At 39.1% G+C, this 26,522-nt stretch overlaps 2 protein-coding genes, 1 long non-coding RNA gene and 1 pseudogene across 6 annotated transcripts in view; 1 reads left to right on the top strand and 3 right to left on the bottom strand.

The window, feature by feature from the left end:
* Positions 1–2,929: 2,929 nt before the first annotated feature.
* LOC113679053 (uncharacterized) lies at positions 2,930–6,070 on the bottom strand. The gene is made up of 2 exons (XR_003446950.2): positions 5,915–6,070; positions 2,930–4,213 (listed from the first exon to the last, which is right to left on the bottom strand). It is a non-coding gene; the product is annotated as an uncharacterized LOC113679053 (long non-coding RNA).
* A 1,245-nt stretch (positions 6,071–7,315) lies between these two features.
* On the top strand, positions 7,316–20,156 carry LOC113679057 (nose resistant to fluoxetine protein 6). Its single transcript, XM_027196003.2, has 15 exons — positions 7,316–7,616; positions 8,041–8,186; positions 9,155–9,272; positions 10,061–10,163; positions 11,295–11,572; positions 12,594–12,764; positions 13,402–13,495; positions 14,290–14,382; positions 15,177–15,348; positions 15,855–15,934; positions 16,532–16,627; positions 16,993–17,107; positions 17,664–17,871; positions 17,971–18,113; positions 19,019–20,156. The coding sequence occupies exons 1-15, from the start codon at positions 7,400–7,402 to the stop codon at positions 19,133–19,135; spliced, it is 2,151 nt and encodes a 716-aa protein (XP_027051804.2). The 5' UTR covers positions 7,316–7,399; the 3' UTR covers positions 19,136–20,156.
* Positions 20,157–21,207: 1,051 nt separating this feature from the next.
* Positions 21,208–23,018, bottom strand: LOC149048795 (uncharacterized; annotated as a pseudogene).
* Positions 22,900–26,522, bottom strand: part of LOC113679054 (lipoxygenase homology domain-containing protein 1) — a 39,206-nt gene continuing 35,583 nt past the window's right edge. For all 4 annotated transcript variants that reach the window (XM_027195997.2, XM_089201280.1, XM_027195996.2 and 1 more), the window contains 4 exons: positions 26,131–26,281; positions 25,779–25,914; positions 25,185–25,281; positions 22,900–24,621 (listed from right to left, as the gene is read on the bottom strand). In XM_027195997.2, the coding sequence (XP_027051798.2) occupies positions 24,115–24,621; positions 25,185–25,281; positions 25,779–25,914; positions 26,131–26,281 (891 nt within the window). In that variant the 3' untranslated portion in view covers positions 22,900–24,114. The remainder of the gene's footprint in view (positions 24,622–25,184; positions 25,282–25,778; positions 25,915–26,130; positions 26,282–26,522) is intronic.

Here is a 26,522-nt window from a genome sequence, read left to right as displayed (position 1 = left end):
TTACTTGTTGTTTACTTAATCACAAGGTGAGATATTTCTCCTGTGAGTTTGCTAATTAAATGCTGAATATTTCAAAAGATGATTAATTATTTTGAAACAACAGTGATAAACTCCTCCTTCATCAGAATTTATAGAAACCATCGAAGTGAGTGAGCACTTAAACAAGTTAGTTCTGTCACATGCGCACGCGTTATTTACACACTCGAGAGAAGATGAACGAAGCACCTGCTGAGTTTTTCGTGGTTCATACCGATGGCATCCGTAAATATGGCGAAGTTGTCAAAAGAGCAAAGAAAATGACTGCAGATCGTCCGAAACACGGAAAGAAACGGCCTAGCGCTGCTTGCCGTCGGCTGGACTTCGGAAAGACAGAACCGTCTGTTTTGCTGTCAACTCCTGGTGAGTCAGAATTGTTTTTACTCCATGGATCTTTTTCAGTCGTGGAAAAAAAACCCGGATTGTGGACATCCCGAACAAACGAAGGATGTTCTGTCCCTCACTCCATGGAAAGTAGCAAAGGGTATAAATGTGACACGTGAATAAGACCGAAATTCATTTGTGACGCCTAAATTTTACAGAAAGGCGCGCGTGATTCGCTAATTTATCTACCTGTGTGCGCGATTTGTCTCCTGAAATATACGTGACCCGTGAATTTTTTCTTTCATCTTTGTGACAATAGTCACCATTTCCCTGAAACCTTGTACACCAGAAAAGAAATTTGAGGTTTTCCCTTTAACTAAGAGCCGCGTGAATTTTTCCAAAATTCGTGCGGGAAACGGGTTAGAGCCATACTCCCGCTCTTCATGACTACTATAGACGAACAGAAAATTAAGTAAATAAACTTCAAGTACTTGATCTCACGGTCAGATCTATTTTCCATCTTTTATCCATTTTACAATTCAGCACATTCAGTTTAGTTGTTTGTTTATGCTGTATGTTGTTAACTTTATGTATTTTTGTCATTCAGATCTGCTACCAAACAAAGACATTTTCTATCGAAGCTCCGTGATCCAAAAGTCCTTCCGGGTCAAAAGAACTTGTTTGACGTTTGGACAGCAGACAGCATTAGAGGATGTTTTCCAGAGAAAGAAATTTTTGAACGATAATGAGAAGACGACAATAGCAATAGAACTTGGAGTAACCAAGACAGAGATGGAGGTAATATACGTAGGTTTTTGTCTTTCCTGAATATTGTTCAATTCAAGTAGTCATAATTGGAGTTTGCAGGGTGAAAAATCACCTTAACCTAAGCAGAGTTCTGAAGGTCTTAACGTGGAGAGCTTTAGTCTTAATGAGAAGACAGGGCTGTGAAGAAATATTTGCTTTTTGTGCCATCTGAACCCCGTATCTTTCGAAACAAAGCATCATTGAATAGAAACCACTTTGTTGGTCAGAAAAAAATTATTTGTTCTTCTGAACGAAAGAAAGTATCACACACAGATACAAAACGACCGGAATCGAATGAATCAATTCGTAGAGTGCACGGGGTCAAAAAGTCGTTCGTGTAAATCGTTTCAGTGAGAGGTGGGTAGGTTGGGAATTTACACTCGTCAGTAATAGGGGTGGAATTAGCGTTTGAAATAGTGTTCCTGCTCGTAAATATTAGATCTCCTCGATAATTATTCTATTCAAAACTTGACTAACAAATGTATGGTTAAATTTTTCGGATAAGGTAATAAATTAAAATTATTTTCTCTAGGTGTGGTTTGGTGAACGGCGCCAACTCGAGAGGAATCAACGCAGATGTAGTCGCGTTGACGAATCTATTTTGTTGACACGTCAGGGCGATCCACGGACCCCTTTTCCGCGAACTATTCCAGAGGGTCTCTGGAGTCATTCTACAGCGAGTAATGTTAAGTCCCATGCGCACTCGTCATGGAGTTTAGAATGTCACATATAGTCCGGAGATGTAGCACTTTAAAAGAAAAAGCATCAAGACCGGAGTGAGCATTATTTTAATATTTTGGCTTATACTGTATGATATAATAGCGACTTTTGCAAACATTTCATGTTTTGTGACTTCATACAGCCGTGTGAAAGATGCTATGTTGATGAATCAAGAAAAATTTTTGTCGAATGATAAAAAAAGTTTTGTAGTAAGTTTAATAATTCCGGCGTGCTGATTAGATGTTATTGATAAATTGAGGCGGTGAGAAAACTAAACTCCTCCCTAATGCCTTCCCCAAACTCTTCCCAAATGGGTTTCCTGGAAAAACAGGATCAAAGATCAAGAATCAAGGATCACCGGATCACCGGATCACCGGATCAAGGATCAGTTCAAAATGAATCAAACTAAATAAATTAATAGGCGTGATTGATTGCTCATCTAAGTGACTCAGTCAAGATCTTCCGTATGTAAAAGCGAAAATAAATATATGTTATTTGCCGGCTGGGAGGTCCGTATGGTGAAAAACTGTGACCGAGGTGACAGTTTTTCACCATACGGACCGACCCTTAGCCGGTAAATAACATATTTATTGTTTTTAAACTTAACGAAATTCTTTCCGAAAGAACCCGAATGACTTATGGCCGTAAATTCGGCAAGATCTTCCATAAACTGAACAATTTTTGAGTGAGTAAATGGTAGTTAAAATAGAGGTGATGCAAATTTACGAGAAATGCCTCAGCGAAACATTTTCATTTCCGTAACGATAAAGGTGATTTAAAAGGCTTCCAAACAAACTTTGAAACATTATTTTTACAAGCATCTGTCACAATATGACACCTGTCAATTAGAGAGCGCGCAAGGAAAAAAAAAATCGTAGGAACATTTGAAAACCAACAGAACTAGCTTGGCAAGGACTGTCACGACAATGTTTTCTTAAAAATCAGTTAATGATCTAACGGAAAGTATTATTTACTCTCATCGACCATTCATTCATGTACGAAGATTTACCTCTGTTCATTAAGTAAACGGCGAGGAAAGTAATTGTGAGTAAATTCAATTTTTTATTTTGAAGTTGTGAGAGTTTGCTCGTTTGTTTGCTGTAATGGCGTGTTTAACTCTGATCTTTCCTTCACAATAACTAAATTCGAACGGCACACTCCAACGAGACACAAGGGAATTTAATGCAGCCTTTTCTCAATTCCTTCAATTTCTGTTGTGCAATAGTAGGTACAAATGTCCAAATTGAACGGAATTGGAAAGACTCACCAGGAGCGTATATTTGTTGTAGAACTTAAATTAAAACTTCGCTCGCTTTTTTTTTACTATGAACAAAATACTCGAGAAAATTCAGATATTAAATGAATGAAAGTTCCATCGTTCAGTTTAACTGTAACCAAATACCTCACGTTTCAACTTTCTGGGTACTTTTTGTGAACGATTAAGATTAATTGCAGACGGTTTTTAGGCCGCTTGTCAACCAACGTAATGACACTATTGTTTATACAAATTCATTCTGAAACCAATATTTTTCTGTCAACCAAAGTGATTTGATAGAGAGAAAATGGAGGATTCATAAGTTATTTATCGGCTTGAGGTAGAGACCGACGTGTTTGCTTAAAAATATTGCCCAGCCGGAGAACGAGGTATATTTATGAAAAATGACAACGAAAGTTTGGATGTACTCGGCGACTCACGAAAGTGTTACCGTGGCCCGTGGGCAGAGATAGGAAAATACTGACCGGGTAAAGAACCAATCAGATTGCAAGATTCGTTACCGTGCCCTCTAAAACAACAATAAGAGAAAATACTAAATACTGAAAAAGCCATACTACTTTGTGGAAGTGTAAATTTTCGCCTACCGACTATTAGAACTCCTATTGAAGACTGAAAGCTACATAGCGGATTTACTTGTGCATATATTATATTCACATGAAATTTCTAAATTATCCCGAGTGTCGGTATGAGATTGCGTCTCTGACTGCAATTTTGGCGACTGTCGTCCATGTATACTCCAGGGGACTCACAACAACAACTCAGTGGGGCGATACAATTTTATCACTTTCCAAATTATGTCTCTTGTCAAATACTGTCGGAAAAACGACTAAAAACGTCTTCTTCTTAGCAAGTGATTCTTCAGATGCATTCCATCTGCTTTTCCTTTAAGGATATGACGTCAGTAAAAAATTGAAGTGATGAAGTTAAAGCAGCTGATAATTTGCTGTTCCCTCCGGCAGTCGCCAAAAACGGCTTCGTGTTTTGACCTTGATCCTTGATCCAGTGATCTTTGGTCCTGTTTTTCCAGGAAACCTCCTAAATGCCTGAACTCTGCGAGTATAAATTAATCATTTCTGTTTTAGTTATTGAAGTGTTATCTACGACTACCATTTCAGTTTTGTTTCATAGCCGACCTATTTCGAAAGCCTTTTTTGATTTGTTTTTTGTTTGTTTGTTTGTCCAATTTTCTTCGTCCTTCAAAGTTAAGCAAATGAATTAATTCGCGCCGGAAAAATTTGCAAAATAGTACGCAAGCTCCGAAAGGGTATTCCAAAACATTCCCTGATCCTCGTCTGGCTTCCAGTACTTTTCGCGTCATGACTTACGGGTTGTGTTTTCGCTAGACCAAGTTTGACAAGTTAAAGTCGGAAAAGTCTGGAAGTTCGAAGTACAGGGAAAAGAGCTCGTCCTAAGTTTAGCTAGTTAAAAATGCAAAAACAACAAGAGAAATCGCCTCTATGACCGGAAATTCCCGCAAACTTATACTACCTCGCGAGATGGTTTAACTCGTCCTAATGAATGCCGCAGCCAATTACATTGCCCGTAGTGACAGATGCTTGCTAAATCGTGAACTAGAAAATATTTTCCAGACACTCGCGCTCGTCTCGTGGTTAACTTTGTAAACAATGCTTTCGGAATGGCAGACAAATTCACTCGTAATACTTTCCCGTTTCAACAATCCGTGTCATCCTCTATGTGCCGAGACATTAGTCGCATCCTCTGAAAGAAACGCCGTCTCCTTCGGGGAAATAAGGCGAGAATCAATACAAGGGAAGTCATTATAAATGCTTCGTCTCCCGCCATTTTTTCAAAGTTTGGCGCTTCTTCTGAGTAAACGGCTTAAATTTTGGGGAAAAAACGATTAAACGTCGCTCTGTAAATAAACACCTAGAAAGAATGTTCAGCACCACCACGGTAATCTTACTTTTGTTGAAAGGTGTTACGAATATAATTTTGCCTATTCTATCGGAAAACCGCGTTTTTTCATCGGAATCTATTTGTGTTTATTAGAGATGCATTATCTCAGTTTGGCCAATCAAGCGATTACTACTCGCTCACAAATGAGTGTGTTTGAATGAAAAAAACCATGACGATATGACTAAGTATGCTTCATGTGTTAGATCGAGGAGACTGCAGATATGAAGCCGTAAGCCAACGATCAAGACTAATTCAATAAGACGGCGCTTCAAACGCCTCGAAGAGTGCTTTCACATGTCATTTTACTTAGATGAGATTTCTAGAGCACGGTGCGTTGAAAATGTTTTTCTTAAGAGTTTTTTTAAACATATTTAGGACGCCAAATAATTGCGTGAGATGCCTGTAAAATTGAGTATCAACGTATCCACCATTAGCTTGTCACGCATTTGACGTGCGTGATGTCTCTATTCTCGCGCGAAAGGTATTAAATAAACCGTACACGGACCTACAAACGCAAACATCGCTTCCTTTTTTCAAATTACTGCCTTCTCAGAATAAGCCCGCTGAAGAAAGTACTTGAGCGATCTCTGTATACTCCAAGATCTTGCAACCACGACAAATATAAAGAACTAAAACTTCTTTTATTGAATGTAAGCACATACAGCCTGAAGGAGCTATTACCGTCATTTGCAAATAATATTCACATTTCTCACACAAGCGGCCGCAAGCGAAAAAAAAAGATTCATGGCGAAATTATAAGAGTTTGTATGGGAATATTACGACCGCTCTTAGGAATAAAAAAATACAGTCAAATTCTCAATAAATATACCCTACCTTATTTCAACAGTGCATCGCTTGTTTTTTAACCGCTTGCTGTGATGAAAAGAACCTGTTTTAGTGAGTTATCCATTTCTAGGTTTACTACGTACATAGGAGAAGCTTCTCCCATAATTTCGCCATGACTCTTATTTTGCAAGGTGATCATCTCACAGCTAGAGCTTGGGCCGCCTGTGATTTCACATAAACCCCATTGGCGTCATGTTATCTCATTTCAATGATATGTGTCAGCCTGAAAAACGAGTAGGGCAAACGTCTTGTTCGCGCCGGGAGAGCGTGTCACATGAGCGCGTGACAAGACAAGCCAAATCACTGATACAGCACATAGCGACAAAGTATGCACTCAATCACGCAGACATTAAGAACTTCATCGGAAGCCGGAAAAAAGGTCATCAAGAAAGCCCAAGGTTGTCTTCAAATTATTAAAAACATAAACATTTTGGTGGCCAAAATTTTCATATTGCCAACTACTTCCTGAAGACTGATCCTTGAACTTTTTGTTTTGGTCATATCCAACAGATATTACCAGCAAGGCTTCACCCCATGATAACAAACAACCTTCCCCCATACCCGTTATTTTCGCAAACGAAATAAACATTTCTTGACAGTGCTAGCTCCCAATTGTACTCAATTGTTAGGTGATTTTGACTTTACAACGATCCTTCCAAAATTTCTGAAGAAAGTCAATTTTCAGGCTCTAAGGATTCTAACTTTAACAAGAACACTCGAGTTAAGTGAATCAAATTCCTGGAATCAAGTTTTCAACGAACGAAATTTAAGCTATATTTCACCCACGATTTTTTTTTCACCACAAGCAATCAGTTAATGTCACTCATGGGAGTTAAAGGATTTTAAGCGTGCTTGATTAGGCACCACGCAGAGGGAGAGGCTGGGGGGGCTTTAGCCCCCCTCCTCCCACTTTTTTGCAAAAAAAAAAAAATTAAACAAAAAAAATTCAGCTAACAAAAACAACGGAGCCAAAAATGACCCCCCCCCCCCCCACTCAAAAACTTTCAGCGCGGTCCCTGTTGATGGTCATATCACAGGCGGCCCAAGCTCAAATCTCGAGAAAAAGCCAACGATTAATTCATGAAAGGTCACGCGTTGTGTGACTCGGTGTTAAGTTACGAGAGGAGCGCGTTGAAAATTTGAACACGAATGAGGAACCAAATACGGTCAATTTACAACAATAAATATTTCGAAATACGAACATTTTACGGGTAAAATCAATGACACCTACTCACAGCCTGTGTGTAAATAAATATTCCCATACAAACTCTGATAATTCCGCCATGAATGTTATTGTGCAAGATGATCATCTCACAGCTGGAGCTTGGGCCGCGTGTGGATGACCTCACAGAATTTAACAGCTGATGTGCAAAAGGCTAAACACGGGATAAACCACGGGACCAGGTTTCTGGAAGGGGACGAATAAAGAAACCCTATTATTTTGATCTCTGGTTAGAGCGCAGAGGATCTGACATGGCTATGTTATCGAGAACTTCTGCAGTTTTCTTATTGTTTTTCCTCTCTCAAATGCCGTACATGTTGGCTTTATCTCTTTCTGGGCGCTACGCCCAGTTCGCACAGCTATTTGGTCTGCCATCAACACTTCCAAATATATCTTTAGCGAGCGCTGGAGTTTCCGAGGAATGTTTCGATGCCGTGACAAAGCTGAACGCTTCAACGCTTGCTTATTGTGAGTATGAAAGAGTCTTTTTTAAAATGAAGTTATTCGTAAAAAGTAAACGGAACTTTTCTGCCGTTTATACGGGAAAACGGATTACACATCTCCCTTCATACAACGCAGGATTAACTTGAAAATGCTACAAAAAGGACAAATTAAAAAAAATACTTGAAAACACAAAAAATGGACGGTGGCGGGGGACTGAAACGCTGTCCTTACCACAGCTAAGAAACACACCTCTTTTCAATCAAATTATTATTCCACCATTGTAGGATAATGTGGCCATGAGGTTTCACACGTGAATCCTAAAGTTTCTGACATTTTCAGCTCTACCCACCGGACTTCGTCACAATATTTCCTAAACAATATTAAAAAAAAAGATAACTCTCGCAAGTTTTTATTCTACACCGTAATAAAAGTTACCTGTATTTTCCAGACCTAGATGCTATTGGTAAACCTCCGAGTGGAATGCTGTTGGGAAATTTCGCCATGATAGGATCATACAGTGAATGTACAAAGACCATAGTTGACGCCCACTACTGCACGGCTTTCCTTTCAACATCACAGCTTAATGTCACTGGGGTAGGTGGCTATCGTTGCAAATCATTTAAGTGAAGATAAGACATCATTGAGAGTAAACTGTAAGCACTCTTATTAACATTTCTATTTAAACAGAAATTTAAAAAATCGGTTCAAAAAGGTTTCACTTTATTAAATATTCCGAGTAGAGATTCATAAGTGATGGAGTGTTACCGCCACTATGGGTCAAGTGATAGTGTGATTAAACGGAGTTAACTTTTAACCTTCAAGTTTTGTGTCTCTATTCGGTTATTATTATCATTATTACTACTACTAGCAACTTCGCTTGAATGCTAAGGACCGGCAAGGGAGGAGGAGATCGGAGTTTTTTTTGTTATGTCAAAATATAATTTCATGATCCCTCCTTTATACGCTCTTACCAACGACTAACTCACTTCCGTTTTTCCCTGTCAAAATATAATTTCATGATCCCTCCTTTATACTCTCTTACCAACGACTAACTCACTTCCGTTTTGCCCTAAAACCATGTGACCTCGCCTAGTTCCTCCAAGCCTCCTACCAGTCGATTAATAATGAACTACCAATTCTAGTTAACAAACAGATTCCAAGTTGCCGTGCGTCTGTTCAGTAATAGATCACAGATGACGTCAAAATGTGGTAAGAACAAAAAAGTGGTACACGAGGTGCAGCCGGGTGTGTTACTGATGTTCTTACCACATTTTGACGTCCTCTGTGATCTGTGACTGAACAGACGCACGGCAACTTGGAATCTATTTGTTTTATATAATAAAGAATTAAAAAAGGTTTTAACGATGACGTCATCTATTCCTTTGTCCTCCAATGGATCATAAGTGAGAACCAATCGGAATGCGCGCATAACTGAGCCTATTATATAAATATAATTAACTCTAAGGGATTGCCATACATAGTTGAGACACATACAGATTTGATTTTTAGTGAATTTAACCAACTTTCTTATTGTTTGTTGTTGTTGTTTCATCTCGCCACAGGAACCCGTTATTCCTTTGGGGCTACATCAACTCTCTTTTCCTTGGGGTCTCTGTGTACCAAAAAGTTGCGATGAAAAAGATGTGGTTCATGCTCTACAATACCTCTTTCAACAAATAGGTACAATTTTTTTTTACCGTAGCGACCGGTCATTATTTATGTGAGGGGGGGGGGGGGGGGGCGAAGGAGGAGGGAAAGATTAAAATTTCTGTAAGTCCCCCATCCAGGCCATGTAGATAGCTTGTGACCCCTCTTCTTTATTCAATTTACGTGATGAGCCCCTTCCCTCCTCTTATATGCCTGGTAATTATTTAAGTTCATGTCACATATAACCATAAGATAGTAAGTTTGGGCAATGGACCGCCTTTAAAATGTACCTCAAACTGCTGTCCCCCCCCTAAACTTCTTTATGAAAAGTTTTAGCTCCCCTTCTAGCCAATCTGAAATAGCCTTGACGCCTTTTTTTTCCCTTTCCCCTCTCTACATAGCAACACTGTAACGCCACAAATTCCAATGTTCCTTAACATTTTTCTATGTTTAACGTAATGATTCGACCTAGCACCCTTCTTCCAAAATGCACCCACTCTCCATTATGCACCACCCACAAATTTTTTTCATTGAAAAGCGCCCCTATTCTAATAAGCGCCCCTATTCTGTTTTAGTAATAACACTGTTAGAGTACATAGACATTAAGATCAATTGTTTACCATAAGCTTCACAGCAAAAAAGTTGTTTTTGACTCAACCACTCAACTATTATGTCGCCGTAAGTGTACACAGTTCCTTCAAACGAAAGATCTCGCCGAAAGATGTTACGACGATTACTTAGCTGGTCGTTCTTGTAAGAAAGGCTTGAGGGAAAATCAGTCCGTTTCACAACTCTGTAACTCAACCTCTGGCCTTTTCTAGATTCCCCAAAGTTCACCTTGAAGCCATACGCCGTGGATGAAAAGGAACAGTATGTTTACTGCAACAAAAAGTCTGAATATACAACTGGCGTTATCATCACTTTGTGAGTATATTTATTAATAACAAGCGGCTCCACTCTTTGCTTTACTGCTGAACCAAGTTCAGGATGTTAGGAATCTTGATATATAAACTGTTCAATGTCAATTTTATTACGCTAGATGCGTCAAATTCGAATGCAGTAACTGATTTCTATCTTTTTAAGCCTACATATACACATCGAATGCTTGAATAGTTCTAAGATGACGTCAAAGTCGCTTCCTATTCAAATTTGTTGAATAAGCTGAATTATACGCGAAAGAACATCAACGATACACTCGGCTGCGTCTGGTGTGCTACCTTTGTGTTCATACCACTTTTACGTCATCTCGGTATGTTCTGTAACTGAACAGACCGACGGCAACAAGGGATCTCCGTTAAATTATTAACATCTCAAGTAAAAAGTTCACATCCAGAGTGCTGACCGCCTCAATGCATTTTTTGCCTTGTTTGTTACACCTTGTTACTCTGCAATACGAATCATGATCAGATTCACATCTATCTACTCCTCCTCGGAACGAGTGACAAGAAGGGAGTAACATTTACCGTTGTTTGCATAAACGCATGATGTTAATCGAGGGGACAGACAGAAGTTTTTACTTTTAAGAACTGCTATTGGCGTAAAAGCCTACAATACGAAATATCAAGGACCTTCCGCTTCCGCTAAGAATCACTCTTACATGAGATAATTTAACGAAACTAATTCGCTTATTAAAAAACATGGCGAGGCTGGTATTTAAAATAAAATATTTTTCTCAGATATTTTCGATCTCTTTATGATGATGGTTAGAAATTATACTTCGAGAAGCATCGAAATCATCGTCGCCATTAGAATATTGCATACCCTGTAAACTGCATTGCAATATATTCTCTCCGATATGTTGTGGTTTACTTTTGTTAAGGAAGGCGATTCTCAATTTTACGCCCACAGGGTCCCAAAGTTGGAAGTCACAGGAATTGATGATAATTGAATTTAACGCAAATTTGAAGACAGTTTTAAAGCACAAAGGGTGATTTTTTGGAACCTCAAAATGCGGCAAGAGCCATAATCTATATATGCTTGTTAGTGGAGGAGATGAGAATTACACTGTTTCTGTAACATACTGCTGTTTTTATAAAGGTGTAATTTTTTCAACAGGGCTGTTTGTGGTTTCATTTTGTTCCTATGCCTTCTGGGTACAATCGTCGACTGTATTCTGAGCTTTCTGGAGCCACATCCGGCACATGTCAGCAAGAGTGATAGCCCTTTTTCAGATAAAGAGAGACTCACAGCTACAGATCACGATAACGTCCCCAGTAATCAAAAAAGTGATCACGTGACCGCAGAGAAAATCCCTCTTCTTGAAAGTTCCTCTCACGTGAAATCAGGTCCCAGGACGACTCTGTCAATCGAGCAAACGCGTAGAGTAAGGCAGCGTAAGTACACCATAATCTGATGTATTGCAGTATGTAAGAAGAACACACTCTGATTAATGTTACACGAGAAGGGCTTCAACTAGTTGAACTACAAACCATCAAACGCTTAAAAAGTAGGCGAAAAAGTTAAAATTTTTCACGGTCAATCAGGAATTTGAACAGCCCTCAAATGGCGCAGCTCTCTCCTTGAGTGGAATTTCGTATCGTCACCTGACATGGCATCCTAGCATTCGATATATGCTTTGACTATCTATTGCATTCACTTTTGGTTGGCTTTTTATAATTTCCTGTCTGTACTTGAGCTAAATGGCCCATCTAACTGGAGTTTCAGGGACGTAGCCAAGATTTTTTAAGGAAGGGTCACACTGTGTCAAGTAGAGGATACTCAACAAAGTTTTCATATCCACTTCCACGCCGTGTTTTATTTGATGTGACAAAAAAGGCTCACAAAGAAAGAGGGGGTCACGGACATCCCAGGACCCCACCCTAACTACACCTTTGAGCTTATCCCGCTTTCTGGCTAGAAGTGGCTAGGAGTATCACTACTCCCCCCTGGATGGGATGGCGGTCCATCCCATCCAGGGGGTGTCCCTGACAGTTCGCCGGTACCAGTTTATGCCACCAGGTGGAGAGAGCCTCCGTGAAAGCTAGGTAATTTTCCCTAGGAAGCAACTCAATGATTCGCGGCCAGTTTCTGAATTATGAAGTGACTAAGTATTGCTACTCCCCTGTGGATGGGATACCAGTCCATCGCAAGGTTAACCCCGAGCATTTCATCAGGCTTCCCTGACGGTTCACTGGTACTTATTTGTACTCCTGGGTATGGCGCGGCCTGGTCTCGAACCCAGACTTCCCGACCGGTAGTCAAGCGCACTGACTAGAGGCCACCGCCTCTCTCAGACTCCCACCCAACAAGATAACTATTTTGTTACACTGTGATGACGTTAAATTCGTGATATTTATCGTGAACGATTTACACATCAGTAACCTCCAGCATGTCAAAAATGTTTTCATTCTACAGATCGTATGGTTCGATTCTTTTTGTGTTTTTCATTAATACAAAACACTAGTTGTATAATGGATACCAAGATTCCTGCTGGTGCCATTACTTCAATTAACGGAATGAGAGTAGTGACCATGTGGTGGATTATCTTGGGACATTGTTATTCAACGTTGTTTGTGGCACCAATAGGTAAGTATTAGTCCTCTCGCCATTAATTCCATGGGCGGAACTCTACGCGCAATGTGATTGGTCGCTGCCCGTAAGCTAAGAAAGAACACACACGCGACTGCCTCAACACAAATCATTTTTTCGTTGCTTTTTTTCCAAAATGGCACCCAGATTTGATGTGAATGTAATCCAACAGGCGAAGGCTTGGGGAAAGATTAAGGTTCTTGTGCCATTTGAGTTTCTCTCACCACATCTTAGAGTCATTTATACTATACAGACTAACCGTACGTTGATCAACTTCTCACTAGAGTTACCCCTACAACTTACCACGATTAGGGACTGAACATTCGTCGCCTGGTGTGTGAAGGGGGGGGGGGGGGGGGGAGATCGTCCACTGATTCGAAAACCATTAGAAGATTCAACGAACACGTGACACTAGGTCCAGGAATCGAACCCAAGCCACATCAGACGCTTGACGTCTCATCACATACCACATCCCAGTATTTCATCTCTCTCTCTCTCTCAACTTCTTCTCCTCCATAAGAAGTCTTCTTGCAGGATACGAGCCTTGTTACTGAATGAATGGGTTCATGGTAGCTGTACAGAATCTCAGTCATTGCATGCTCTGAATTACCTCCTACTATTGTTATTTTTATAGGTAATGTGAACTCACTTAAGCGAACTTCTCAACGTTTCACTTTTCAACTGATCAGGAATGGAACTCTTTCAACTGACACCTTCTTCTTCCTAAGGTAAGCATTGTATGTTATGAACTTCCGATTCCCTGTAGTCTTGGAAGACAACGGATTTGCCGTCCATTGTCGCTCTTTCTGTAGGTGACAAAAAAAGTACAGAAAAATTTAAAATAAAAACCGAACACGACTACGACATTTTTTCGTTTCCATGTTTCCTCTCTCTTCACGGAATTGAAGAGCAGAATCAGTCAAACTCTCCTATTCGATTTTCTGTCATTGGTTGTCACAGCAACTCGAAAATTTTGTGGCTTCTTCATAATTTTCTATACCGGCATTTGAATCTGAAGAACTTGAAGAATGTCAATATGAACTCGATATACATGGGTTGAACGATGAAATCAGTGGCCCACTAATATATGATGCATCGCGTAACGGACGACTAGCCGTATCACCAAATATCATTTTACTTCACAAAACCCATCTGGAGGTATTCATAAAGTTGAAAAGCGCTGGGTGACGACTTGAAGTAGTTTCATTATGCTTGTATCCCTTGAGTATTTTTAAAAGTACAGATGTTATGCTGAAATCTAGCAATGCTATAATTATGTGTTATGAACTTATCAAAGGGTCTATAAAAAGAACCATACTGATTTTATCCTGGTTAGACTTACCGATATTGTGAACAAGTAAAATGGTGTGTCTGCCGAGGTAAAGACACAAGGGTTGTGACATTGTGAGGCAAATGATTGTACCTCATTATAACGTTACGCTCTACGACGAATAGCCACAACCGCTACCCGTTATAAGAGTTCAAAGGGTAAATTTCAGTGATTTTGTTCTGTTATCTGCAGTGGACTCTTAGTTTCTTATTTGTCACTTCGTCGCATGATCAAAAACGAGGGGAAGTTGCCGCTCCTTTTCTTCTATTTTCATCGCATTTGGAGGTAGGTTTCTCCTACATCCTTCTTCTACCATTTAGATACATTGCGTTTTAATTTCAACGTATCCAAGTCATACATGGTCAAATTAAGTTAACCCTTGTTATGTACAAGATACTGTTCCGAAGAGGCTAACCGGTTAATTAGAGATAAGGGACGGTCATTATCTATGGGGGGAAGGGGGGGCGGGCGAGGGTTTTGGTTGTGTCACAATAAAATTTACCTGATCCCCGCCTTCTAAGGATCCCCTTTCATTGGCAGTCAGTTTTCTGTATTCCCTCTTTATCCTTATTGACACTCCCCCCCGAAAAAGTCCTCCGATCCCCCCTGGTGATGAATAATGACTTGTCCCTTGGCTACTAAATTCCAGGAAACGTACAAATTTTACAATTTTCCAAGAAAAAAGATACAATCACTTTTTAACGACGGAGCATCGACAAAATCGATTGTAAATGTGAGTAAATAGACATTTCAGCACTATTTCCGTCATCATGCCATGTAAAGTAAATGTTAAGGTTCTATATTTAGTCTTCTCGAAAGATATTCAGTGAATTGGCCACAGTAAAGAGTTTCATTGCTGACGATTCGAGCCTTAGCCTTTCGTCAGAGCGACAAAGGGCTGACACTCAAAAGACTCTTCAGCTTTTGAATTCTCTACGGTGGCCAACTTTCGTTATCAACTCAGTTGGTAATACCAAGTTACCTTCTCATACTCTCCCACCGACGCAGCAGCGTAGTTTCTTAAAAAACTTCCCCCCCCTCCCTGATATTCAGTCATGTGCTTATAATCTTTCTCGCAGGTTGACTCCAACCTACATGTTTGTGTTGCTTTTTTACGTTAAAATAAGTGAATTTCTCGGCGAGGGTCCTGGATGGTTTTTAGTACAAGGAAAATCACTTTGTAACAATTACTGGTGGACAAATCTTCTCTACATCAACAACTTCTATCCCAAACCAAAAATTGATGGTGGGGTGAGACATGTTATATGTAACTTTAAGTAAAAACATCTTTGTTGTGCTGAGCTGCACCAGTTGTCTACTCTTTGCGAAATAAAGGTGAGAGATTCAATTTTGATGAGAACATGATAAATCAAAAAGTGTCATTTAGAATCTGTGGATAAGTTTTTAATATAATCAGTTGGTAGATGCGCTGGACTCTGGGTCGAGATCGCCAGATCAATGTGTTGTGCAGTTCTTAGGGAAAACGATTGACTCTCACAGTGCCTTTTTTCTACCCAGGAGTTTTGCACTCTAAAAAAGGGTAAAAAAGGCTTAAAGGCTGAACAATCAGGGAAGCCTTTTAAATACTAAGGGGGTAGTCTAGCGATGGAATAGCTTCCCATCCATGGTAAAAAAAACCGGGATAAACTCCGCTGGGTAGACCAATAAGCTGGAGTACAAGCTTTACCTTTACCTTTCTTAAAAACTCTGGATAAATTTTGTGTAACGTTACACTGTGTTTTGTTTTTCCTCTGCAGTGTATGATGTGGTCATGGTACCTGGCCAATGACATGCAGTTTTACACCATTGCCCCTGTGATCTTGTTCATAGCCTACTGGTACGAGCTGATGATCCAACACAATCCATCGATGGAACTTTCACGATAATTTTTATGTTTTATTCTTTCCCTCTGGCTTGAATATTTTTTCCTCCTATTACTTCTAGTGACTAATGAACAGTTGTTGTCTGCAACTTAGTGATTCCAAGTAAATAGATCGACAATAGCCGCCATTCGGCGCGAAAATATGCGAAGAGGGACGCTCGAGGAAAACTGTGAGCTTCAAGGAACAGATAATGTCCAAGAAAAACAACTGTAAAATACCTTTCTAAAATTGATTTCATGACAATTTGCAGTCGAGATTTTTTACTTTTAAGGAGTAGTTTTATGATTTTATAAACGACTTCAAAGTCAGTCAAATGCATTTGGTCTTTGCCCTATAGTATTCTTGCGTGTAACTTTGCCGCAGACGCATGAAGCTAAAACTGTGGATAGTAAGGCCAGCGGTTGTTCCACATCTTCCATCGCATTCGTTTAAGCAAAGGATACGGAAACTCCACTAAATTTGGTGTTCTTAGCGAGCACAGTCTATCACTATTTACCTCTATTCCAAAGCTTAAGCCGATTTAATATTAGATTCTTTTTTCTAAATTTTAGGCTGCGCCTTCGAGGACTGCTTGCAATTGTTGCTGTCTTGTCATGTGCCAGTTTTGCAATCACAGGAACGCTTTATTCTTCTCATGATCTTACAGAGTAAGAATCTTCTCTTTGCTTTATATTTAGCACTTTGTCAAGGTTATTCATTCCATGAATATGGCTGAGCGGTACTTGGACACCAGTCATTATTTAATAGCCTGGGGGAGGGAGGGGTGTGGGGGATTTTTTGGGAAAATCACATAGTTTCCATGGGGAAATGAGGAAGATTGGCCGTCGTAAACATAGTATAAAGGGGAAAAATTGACTTCCATTTAACTGCCATTGAGTGGGAATAATAAATCTTATCGAGGGATCTGGTAAAGTTTATCGTATCAAAACCAAATCCTCCGATCGTGTCCTCCTCCCTTAGGCGATAAATAATAATCGGTCCCTTAATAATATATTTTCTATTTCTGATGCAGTGATGACTTTGCTCTCGTCTACACCAAGCCTTACTGTCGTATCGCGTCATACCTTGTTGGTATGGTGTTGGGCTACTTTTTTCATCACACAAAGGACTACAGGCTTCCCACAAAGGTGATGCAGTCATTATGGTATAATTGTTCTCCTTTTTAGCAGACGCTGAAAGAAGAAATAATATACTTTTTTATTGAGTGTCAGAAAACCAAAACCGACGTAATCACAAAAAGGCGGCAAATTAGCGAGAAGTCGGAGTGTACAGCTGACCCAATGCAAGACGCTCATGACGCACTATGTAAAAGAACAAGAAGTACGTTGCCTTAAGCGCAGAAAAACGCCAGTGATTAAGTTAAGCAAAGCCAAGCATTATTTAATTTTTCGTGGCTTTCTATGTTGATATTTTCGTTAGGGGATGAACGAAGCTGCCTTGGTTAAGGACCAACACTTATCGACATTCTAATCCTAGAAGTATGCAGGAAGTTTGTCATTATGGACTTAGTTTCATGGCCAAAGCCTACCACGAGTTGTCACTCGTTCTTCACTGATTCTCGCCAATTTTTGTTATCGACTTTTGTTTAGTCACGAGATCAATATTTTTGCGTCGAAATTCAGTTGTACACTGTGGGTATTCATGAATCCTTGTAATGATGACTGTTTTTTTTTCCCTATCAAGGTCAAAAAATACGTGTTTAATGTGACTGGCTGGTGTCTGGCTATCGTTCTCGCTGTGTCCTCTTTATATGGCAAGTACAAGACTGTAAGAGAGCACAATCCTCACCCTTTCTCTCCCACCCAAGAAATCGCATACGGGATCTTAAAACGTTTTGCATGGAGCCTGGCTATAGCCTGGGTGATTTTCGCATGTCAAAGTGGGCTCGGAGGTAAGTTAACAAGTTAACGTTTTTAGTCAGACACACGCACATGGCTATAGATAATGACTGTAATACCTTTTCTTGATTTTCTTTTTTTTAACTCTGAAGGTTTGGTGAACAGGATTTTGTCCGCTCGCTTCTGGATTCCCTTGAGTCGTTTAACTTACTGTGCCTATCTTGTTCACATAATCGTTCTTCTGAATCTGTACGCGCGATTTGAGTCTGTTTGGTTCTACTCCGATGCTTATATGGTGAGTAGCATTCTTCCAAATTTTCTCCTACATTTCATCCTAATAGAAAATCTTCCACAGCAATAATTCATTCAGTGTTGTGATGGCTTTGCTTAGTGTTCTATCATCGAAACGTTAGCCTCCATTTGCTCGGATATTTGTCCGCGGGCATTATCTGTTCCGAGAAGCGAACAGTTTTCCGACAACGAAGCTCGAGGAAAGCTGCGAGTTTATTTCGTTGGATGTTTACTTTTCAGTGTTTTCTAATACGACTTTATGAACTAGCGAAAGTGTCCTTTCTTTTGTACCAACAGTAAAATACTCTCTCGAAGACTTTTTGTCGTATTGAACGTTAAGTTAAGACATTGGGGAATGTCGCTTGAGTAATATCATCGGATATCCCCTTGTTTCAGCTGGGGTATATTCGGTTTTGTGACGCGTTTAGACCAATCGTGTGGGAGCAGTACTATTTGATGGATTATAAAATGCATTAACTCGATCGTTAATCTGAAATGAACACGACTGAACATTATTTCCTATCCTTTATCACTTTAATTCCTGCGGAAACCCGATCCAATTTGTATCATGTATGTTGAAGAAAAAAAAACTATGTTCTATAGATACTACGAGCGCCCTGCTGATTTGTGAAAAACCCGTCGTTTATTGCCCAGTAAACCCATGCATTTAGTTTGTAAATCACTCGTTTCCGGTCCGTGATTTACAAACCTTTCTCGTGTTCTCCCAACATCCCGCGTGTGTTATTAGACTGGTAACACCGATAGAAAGTGTGGTCCATAGTTATAGCTCAGTCTAATAGCAAATAAGATTTGGGAAAATGACACAAATGTGAATTGAATCTTATTCGGCTCTTTTATCGGAAACCAGCCTTAAGGTGATTTCTTGTTTCCATAATTGTATTTTCGCAGGCCTTTCGCTACGTTGGCATCGTTGGCATCTCATACGGAGTAGCCTTCATCGTGTCTGTTTGCGTGGAATTTCCCACGATGCAACTGGAGAAACTTATATTTAGGAGTAAAAGTTAAAAATTCACGCCATGTTAGTGTTCAACAATGTGTACTCGTTTAATACTTACCAGTGACTTCATTGATGATGCTACAAGCTAACCTCTCTATAAGGATGATACTGCTCTGTTTACATATTTCGTAGGACTGGCTCAGACGAGAAATTGATAAATACCCGATAAAAAAAATTGATATTTGGGTCCTTAAGCAGATAGGATGGCAACGCCAAGGACGATGTCCATTTAGAAATGAATTTATATTTTAAATTATAATTTTTGAAAATGGCTGCATGGGTTTACCGTCTTTCACAGCGCCACACCTCAACCTCAGCAAAACGTATGTAGACAACGTTGAGATCCAAATGGAAAATAAATATTGTCCGCGGTTTCCGTTCGCAGACGGCGCAAATTTCGGTGATTTCACGTTGTTGTTTTGCAGAGAACGGCTAAGAAATATATGTATTTTAAGACGCACATGCTGAGCTGTTTTTCTGTCCATTATATCTTTTGTTTTGTCATGTTCTCGTTGCCGTCGCCGTCTAGGTTTGCTTAAGGTCCCTGGTGTGTATACCCTACACTTGACGGGGGCTGTCTGCAGGGTAAAAAGGTCTTACTTTCAGCTGCAAAAACGTCAAGTTAGGTAATTTTTTGCAATAAAATAAGGCTCAGAAAATTTCTTTTCGAGGTAGAATTTTTAGGCGTATGACATGGCTTTCCTGGGGAACATCGTATGACATAATGTCTGTCAAAGGCCATGAAATGATGAAATCTCGATGACACTTGAAGGATCATCAAACATGTCACGTCATTATGAACTTACAGGCAAGACAAACGACCTAAAGCACTATTCATATTGTATTTCAACGACCCGTGATTTCCCTTGAGGGCACGTGTTTTCAGGGGTGTGGACTGGGGTAATAACTTGATTAGTTGTGTTGTTAATATCGGAAATCCACTGTTAAGATGAGGCAGACAGATATAAATATCGCATGATCTGTTGTCAGCGATTGTTTGTCATGTAATTAAAAGGATAAGCTGAAAAATGATTGAGTATCTTTGATCAAATTTCAAAAACAAAGCAAAAGCCGTGTGAGGATATTTCGATTTTCAAATGGTTGCTTTGCAATTCTTCTGTCAAATTCATCCATTTCAAAAGATTATTTTTTATTGACGCCAGATAAATAATTTATCAATTGGCTAAGTTTTACGCTTTTTTTTATAATTCTTGTTGGCAGATTCAATGCCCTAATAGTATTTTTAACATCTTGAGTCGTGCCATGCTGATTAGCTTTTGGGTCCACAACGGAACAAATTGATAAACCCACGATCACATCTATCGTTATAACATTTTGGCTCTAAAATGGCTGACACGTTTAAAGCCTCTGCACTTTTCTTGTTTTTCACCCTTTAAACGTCCTGTGTTTCGGCTTTAAATCTCTCTGCCATTACGACCAGTTAGCTTAACCCCTTAACTCCTATGAGTGACCAAGATAGAATTTCTCCTCGCGATATCAACGCAATATCAACCAGATAAGTGATGAGAATAAAGAAAAATATAAATTTGGGGATAATTAGTTGATCCAGTATGAAATTCTCTGTACTAACATTATAAAAATTGTATGGTTGACAGTAAGGAGAATTACAAATTTGATCTGGGAGTTAAAGGGTTCACCACTTAACCTTCCACTATCACATCCAAATATCTCTTTGGCGAACGCCCAAGTCTCTAAGGAATGTTGGAACGCCGTGAATAAGCTAGACGCCCTTACAATTGCTCCTTGTGAGTACTGGAGTATACAATAGTATATATAACTTGTGTTATCATGTAACGTGGAAATTCTCTGACAGTCTATATTTGGATATTGATACTGATATTAAATTTCGCAAATTCTGGTCATATCCCGGTCTCGCCTTCCTTTTTCATCCCACATCTCGCCTTTAACATATCTCGTATTCCACATCCCGCCACGATTTGAAGCCTCATCCCGCATCCTACCAGACTTATTTTTTTAAAAATTTTTTAATTTTTTTTGTATTTTATTAATTTTTATTAATTCAAAGTTACATACATTTTTCATAAACAAACATAATTCACATAAACAGACAGACACGGTACATCATATATCTATATATATACATACACAATCCACAGTTCCTCTTAGCTCTCCTCGGCTTCTAAATATAATACTAGTACAGTGCAGCAACAAACATGAGATTCTATATCATCTAACAATGTTTGTACTTGTCCCATTTCATATTATGAGCTTTTAGCTCATTATTTGATTTTGCGATCATTGTCTCGAGTTGGTGGATCGTTTTAATTTTAAGGTTTAATACTTTAATTGAAGGAAGAGATTTGTTCTGTCGGCGAGAATATAAATGCTGTTTGGCAATTATTAAAATATGATTGATTAATAATTCGTCTTCGCACCTTAAAATACCAAACATTATATCTTTTTCAGAGAGGTGTTTTATCTTTACGCCTTGATTATCGAACCACTTTATTACCTCAGCCCAGAAATCCTTAGTATAACGACAAGAAATAAAAAAGTGCTCCAAGGATTCGTTCATTTCGCCACAAAAGGAACACGCCGTGGATGGAATAATACCAATTTTGTTTAAAAAAGAATTTGTGACAAGACACTTGTTAAGTAGTTTATACTGGAATTCACGCGATTTTGTGTCCAAGGAAGTACGAAATGGCAAGCTGTAAATCTCTTTCCATTCTAAAAAACATCATTAACAAAATGAGTATTAAAATTCAGTTGGGCAGTCGGTGGAGTGATGATTCTATTTCGAAGTTCTTTATATATAGTCTTTGAAATGACTGTTTCAATTAAAACGTTTTTGTCATTAAAACTTAATTTAATTTCGTTATACAAATTGAAAGGCTCGTCAGCTGTAGAAGCAAGCGTGTTTAATGATTCACGCCATTCAACTGGTAAGGCGTCTATTACCGAAATAAGTCTAAATATATCCAACGGCGAGGTGTTTAATTATCTCAACTTGTAATTACTTTTAACAATAAATTCGTTATTGTCCGAGATTAGATCCCCTATTCGAAGAATTCCTTTTTCTGAGAGATTTTTGAAATACACAGATTTGCCACCGATACAAATAAATTTATTATTCCACACAATAGCTTTTGAAAGATCTTGTCTATTTTGATCCTGTATACTTGTGTAAGTTGCTGCGGAACATTTTGCGAAACTTTTAAAGCATTCTTCATAAAATGCTGGAAGCCTTATGGGCAATTTCTTCAAATCAAAATCAGACTTATGTTGGACTCTCCCTTGTACATAGAACGAAATAATAAGGGTCTTCAAATCTACCGATCTCCTCTATCTTTTTTCTCGATCCGTCGAGCCAACGTTTTTCAGATAAAATCTGGAACCACGATTCGTTAAACGGTGCTTTCCTTGGTTAAAAATTTCGTACCCGTGAGTGTATATGCGTTTTATTTTTTCTGCTGATTTTGCGAAAATATAAAAACATGTCTTACATGCTGCACGTGATCTAAACAAGATACTAGCATGATTCAGGTTAACTTCGCGCGTATTCGCATCTGATATATTCCTTACAATGAAGGCCTCTAAATGCACACGTACAATTATTGAAATATTGTTACTGGACAGTCACAAGGGAGCTTGGAATCTATTTTTTAAGGCGGATCTTGCGATTGATCGTGTCAGTTGCAGCTTCCCGAAAGACAAATCCATTCCTCTGAAAAAAAAAGATTGCGAAAACTCCCTCTTAGGAAGATTGAGTACAACTGAAGCACTTATAAACATTCTTCATGTTTATTATTCAATTAAAGAACTACATGAGCAAAGCACAAGTTAACAATCACAAATATTACCAATACTACAAAATAACCTAGCCACAGAGTACCACGCTGCAGCCATCATTCGTTTTAAAATATTGTATCGATCTACACTAAATACAATATACATTACAAACTTACTCGTATTCTAATGAGTTTTTTTTTTGTACAAAGCATCTACTGTGCTGTCATGAAATTAAACACAATTTTAGAAGTGACATACGAAATGCCGCAGTAACAACTACATGAGTACTATATATAAAACATTGCAATTTTAAAGAGCGGCATGAGGAACACATTCATCAAACTCGTCTTGTGCAAAATAACACTTGAATAAAGACTATTCATGCAACGAAGCGTATACCTTCAGCTAGTCGGTCGTCAGTCTGAACATTATGCGTTTTTAAAGTTTAACTTTCATTTCGTGTCATATTTTGTAGACATCGTTTTTTTCAAACTGTAGCATTTTAAGATGTTCTGAATTAATGGCGGATAAACAACGCCTAGTTTCCATGCTTATCTTTATTCGGTTTGGGAAAGAACAGTATCGCCTGTTTCATGAGTTTCGCACACCTTAAGCTAAAAACAGCAACTAAGACTTCGAAAATTAAAATAAATATGCCGAATGCAGTTGAAAAAGCTTCAATACACAATATTCATAAAATTCAAGTCCTTGAATCAGTTAAAACGAACAAAGGCAAACGCTATAAAGTTTAATGTCACGGGTTTTGTCTACTGTAATTATGTAAAACAGCCAATTTTCAGGACTGTTATGACGCAACAAAAACCACGGACGCCGTGAATAATTTAAAAGGAAATAATGCTCTGGAAAAAGTCGCTAACCGTGAACATGACCTGAAATTGATCGCCTTACAATGGAACATGCTGTTAGAAACATGCTATATTCTCGGAGGTAAGTATAGTCTCTGTAGCTCAGCGTAAATAGGTGTTCACTTCAAAATATGTTTTTCTTGTGCCAAACGAGCAGACAAATCGAGTCGCCATCTTTAGATCAAATAAAATTAAATAACTTTAGCTGACATATTCCTCGTACTCAATGAGTAAGTGGAAAAAAAAGTATCCCCGCGTTCGTATCTAATGGTACTACAAAAACCTTGCAAAAAAAGGAGAAAATTCAAACATTTCTACTCCATATAAAGTCTTTAGGGGCAACAGTCTTACACCCACAAGTCTTCGTTCTTTCCACCCCCACCCCCACCCCCACTACCATTCAACTTAAAAGTCCTGTCACTGGAGTTTTCATTCTCGTCTCTGACTGAATTAGAGGCCGACGGTCTTGGTGAACTCGACATAACCTCCATGGGGAGATCATCCCTTGAACGACTTCCCCGGGAATAGTTGTCATCAGATGTATAAGGAGGTGGGATGTTATTCAAGCTCTCCCCCCAACTGCGTTGCCTATCTGATTCTGAGGAGATGTCTGTCACTCCAGAAGGCTCACCATCCCACTGATCTCTCGCTCGGCGACTGCCGTTTCGCCACTGATCGTCGTCGCTTTCCATTCGGCGAATGTTCGGATCCCTTCGGCTACGTTCGTCGGGCGTTCGTGGCAAGGAGGTGGCTTCGAAATCCATCGGGGCACGAGCGAGTTCCGCATCGTACTGCCAGCCTTCATTCTTCATTTGTTGTTGTAATTGACTATGGCTCCAAAGGTTGGCTAGTACCTATAACAAAACAGACGTTACTAAAAGTATTCAGATTGGTCGTACTGTATTCTAACACATTCGGCGCGTTTTTGATAAAGGGACAATCAGCATCACCAAATCAAATCAAACTGTCAATTAAATGATCATGCAGAAAAGTAGCAAGGTCTTTAGTATATTCAAACTGCTCTAGAGTGTTAAGAACAAATATTTGCCGCCGAATCTTGTTGCTCAGTGCCAAAGAGTGCTGCGCGCCACATTTCCATTAGTTTCATGGGTAAATGAAAAAGAAAACTGTGCAATCTGAAAATCTGATTCCATATTAAACCCGGTAGATAAGTAGCCTTGGTAAAAAACAAAAACAAAGTAAAATTACATCTTTCTTTCGATCTGGAAGAATGAGACAAACCGAGGAACACAAACTGACTTCCCCAAAACATTGAGTTTCTCATAGCGACAAGTAACTCTTGGCTTGTCCCTCAAACATGGAAAAAATAAAAAAATGGACACACACACACACACACACACACACACACACAAAATGAAGCTAACAAAAATTTTCATGAACTTAATCATGTCTGTACCTGATTGGCTATTTTTATGACACGGGGTGAGTATACCCTGTTCTGATCTGTTGCTATCCTTACAATCTTTTGAATGCCTTTGGTCTTTCGAAGGTATCTGTAAGAAAAGAACACGACACCAAAAAATCATACAATGACGTGAAACACTACTTGTCAACATTCTTTACAAAGAAATTTACTGCAAAATGTGTAAAAACGTTTTCTCACAATCACATAAAAAAAAAATGTCTTTAAGAGATACCCAGGGACTGAAACCCAAACTTTGGAAAAAAAGGCCAAAATAGACCTCTTTAGCTTGTATGCTTTTTTTACCCGTTTCAGGTCTTAAGGGATTTTCCAGCTTCGTGTTTTGTAAATTATTCTTACATATGCTCGTGAATAAGGCGAAATTTGAAATAAAAAGTTCTCTAGAGGATTATCACATGACCTGACGAACACGAAAAATTGTGTGCACCGCTGATCTTCGTAAAAAAAAAAAAGGTAATAACTCTGAGGACAAAAGGGAAACAGAACCTTCACAATGAACTATAGAGAAACACTGTGGCAAATAAAATACTACAACAAATAGAGCAGGATATAACGAATTACACTCACTTGGCGTTTTTGTCATTTTTGTTGGTAATCTGATAAATGGCGCACAGAAGAGAGGCCACAGTCGGATCCTGCACGAGTCGTTCTTCTTCCTCCCCTGTGGGGAGCCTGTGGACCAAGTGTAATACGGCTTTCTCGCCTGAAATGAATAAATAGGTAAATAATGACAACGTCGTCTGAAATTGTCTCCAGAAAGTTACCGCTATTTGGTCCATCTTATTTAATAGTGGTACAACTCCTTTAGACGAACAAATGCATGATTAAAACGGTGAAACAGGCCTTTCGAGAAACGGGCCAAGGCATAATGGTGCATAAGAAACAGTGCATACTAAGACGAATCAAAGAAGAGTCTTACCAACAATTTTCTTGTTTTCCGAGTCAACGCACATGTTCCGAAGGGCAATGGCTGCTGCGCGGATTGTTGGATCGTAGTCAATTCTTAAAAGCTCCACAAGCTGTTGGATTGCTTGTGCTCGTCTTGTATCCCCACGGATTTTGATTGCCCACTGAAAAAAATTAAAAATTATGCAATCCATGATAAACCTATCATAAGCTTTCAAGACCCTTTTGCTGAAAGCAAAATCCAAAGTAAACCGTTTTGACAACAAACAGATTTGATACACGGAGAACCACGATAAGCGTGCAATGATAGTTCACAACAATACAACCAGGCCAGTGTTTGGTTGGAATTCTTTTCGAACGAGCTTGCAAAAGTGTTACACCTGAGCCTTAATCTTTTTTCATTCA

Source organism: Pocillopora damicornis, chromosome 3, assembly GCF_964200805.1.
Source record: "Pocillopora damicornis chromosome 3, jaPocDami1.2, whole genome shotgun sequence".
Lineage (NCBI taxonomy): Eukaryota > Metazoa > Cnidaria > Anthozoa > Scleractinia > Pocilloporidae > Pocillopora > Pocillopora damicornis.
This window is presented reverse-complemented; position numbering and strand designations above follow the sequence as displayed.

Coding starts and splice junctions, on each gene's coding strand:
- LOC113679057 (XM_027196003.2), top strand. CDS start 7,400: ATGGCTATGTTATCGAGAACTTCTGCAGTTTTCTTATTGTTTTTCCTC. Junction 8,187..9,154: donor CACAGCTTAATGTCACTGGG/GTAGGTGGCTAT, acceptor ATCTCGCCACAG/GAACCCGTTATTCCTTTGGG. Junction 16,628..16,992: donor TCTTCTCATGATCTTACAGA/GTAAGAATCTTC, acceptor TTTCTGATGCAG/TGATGACTTTGCTCTCGTCT.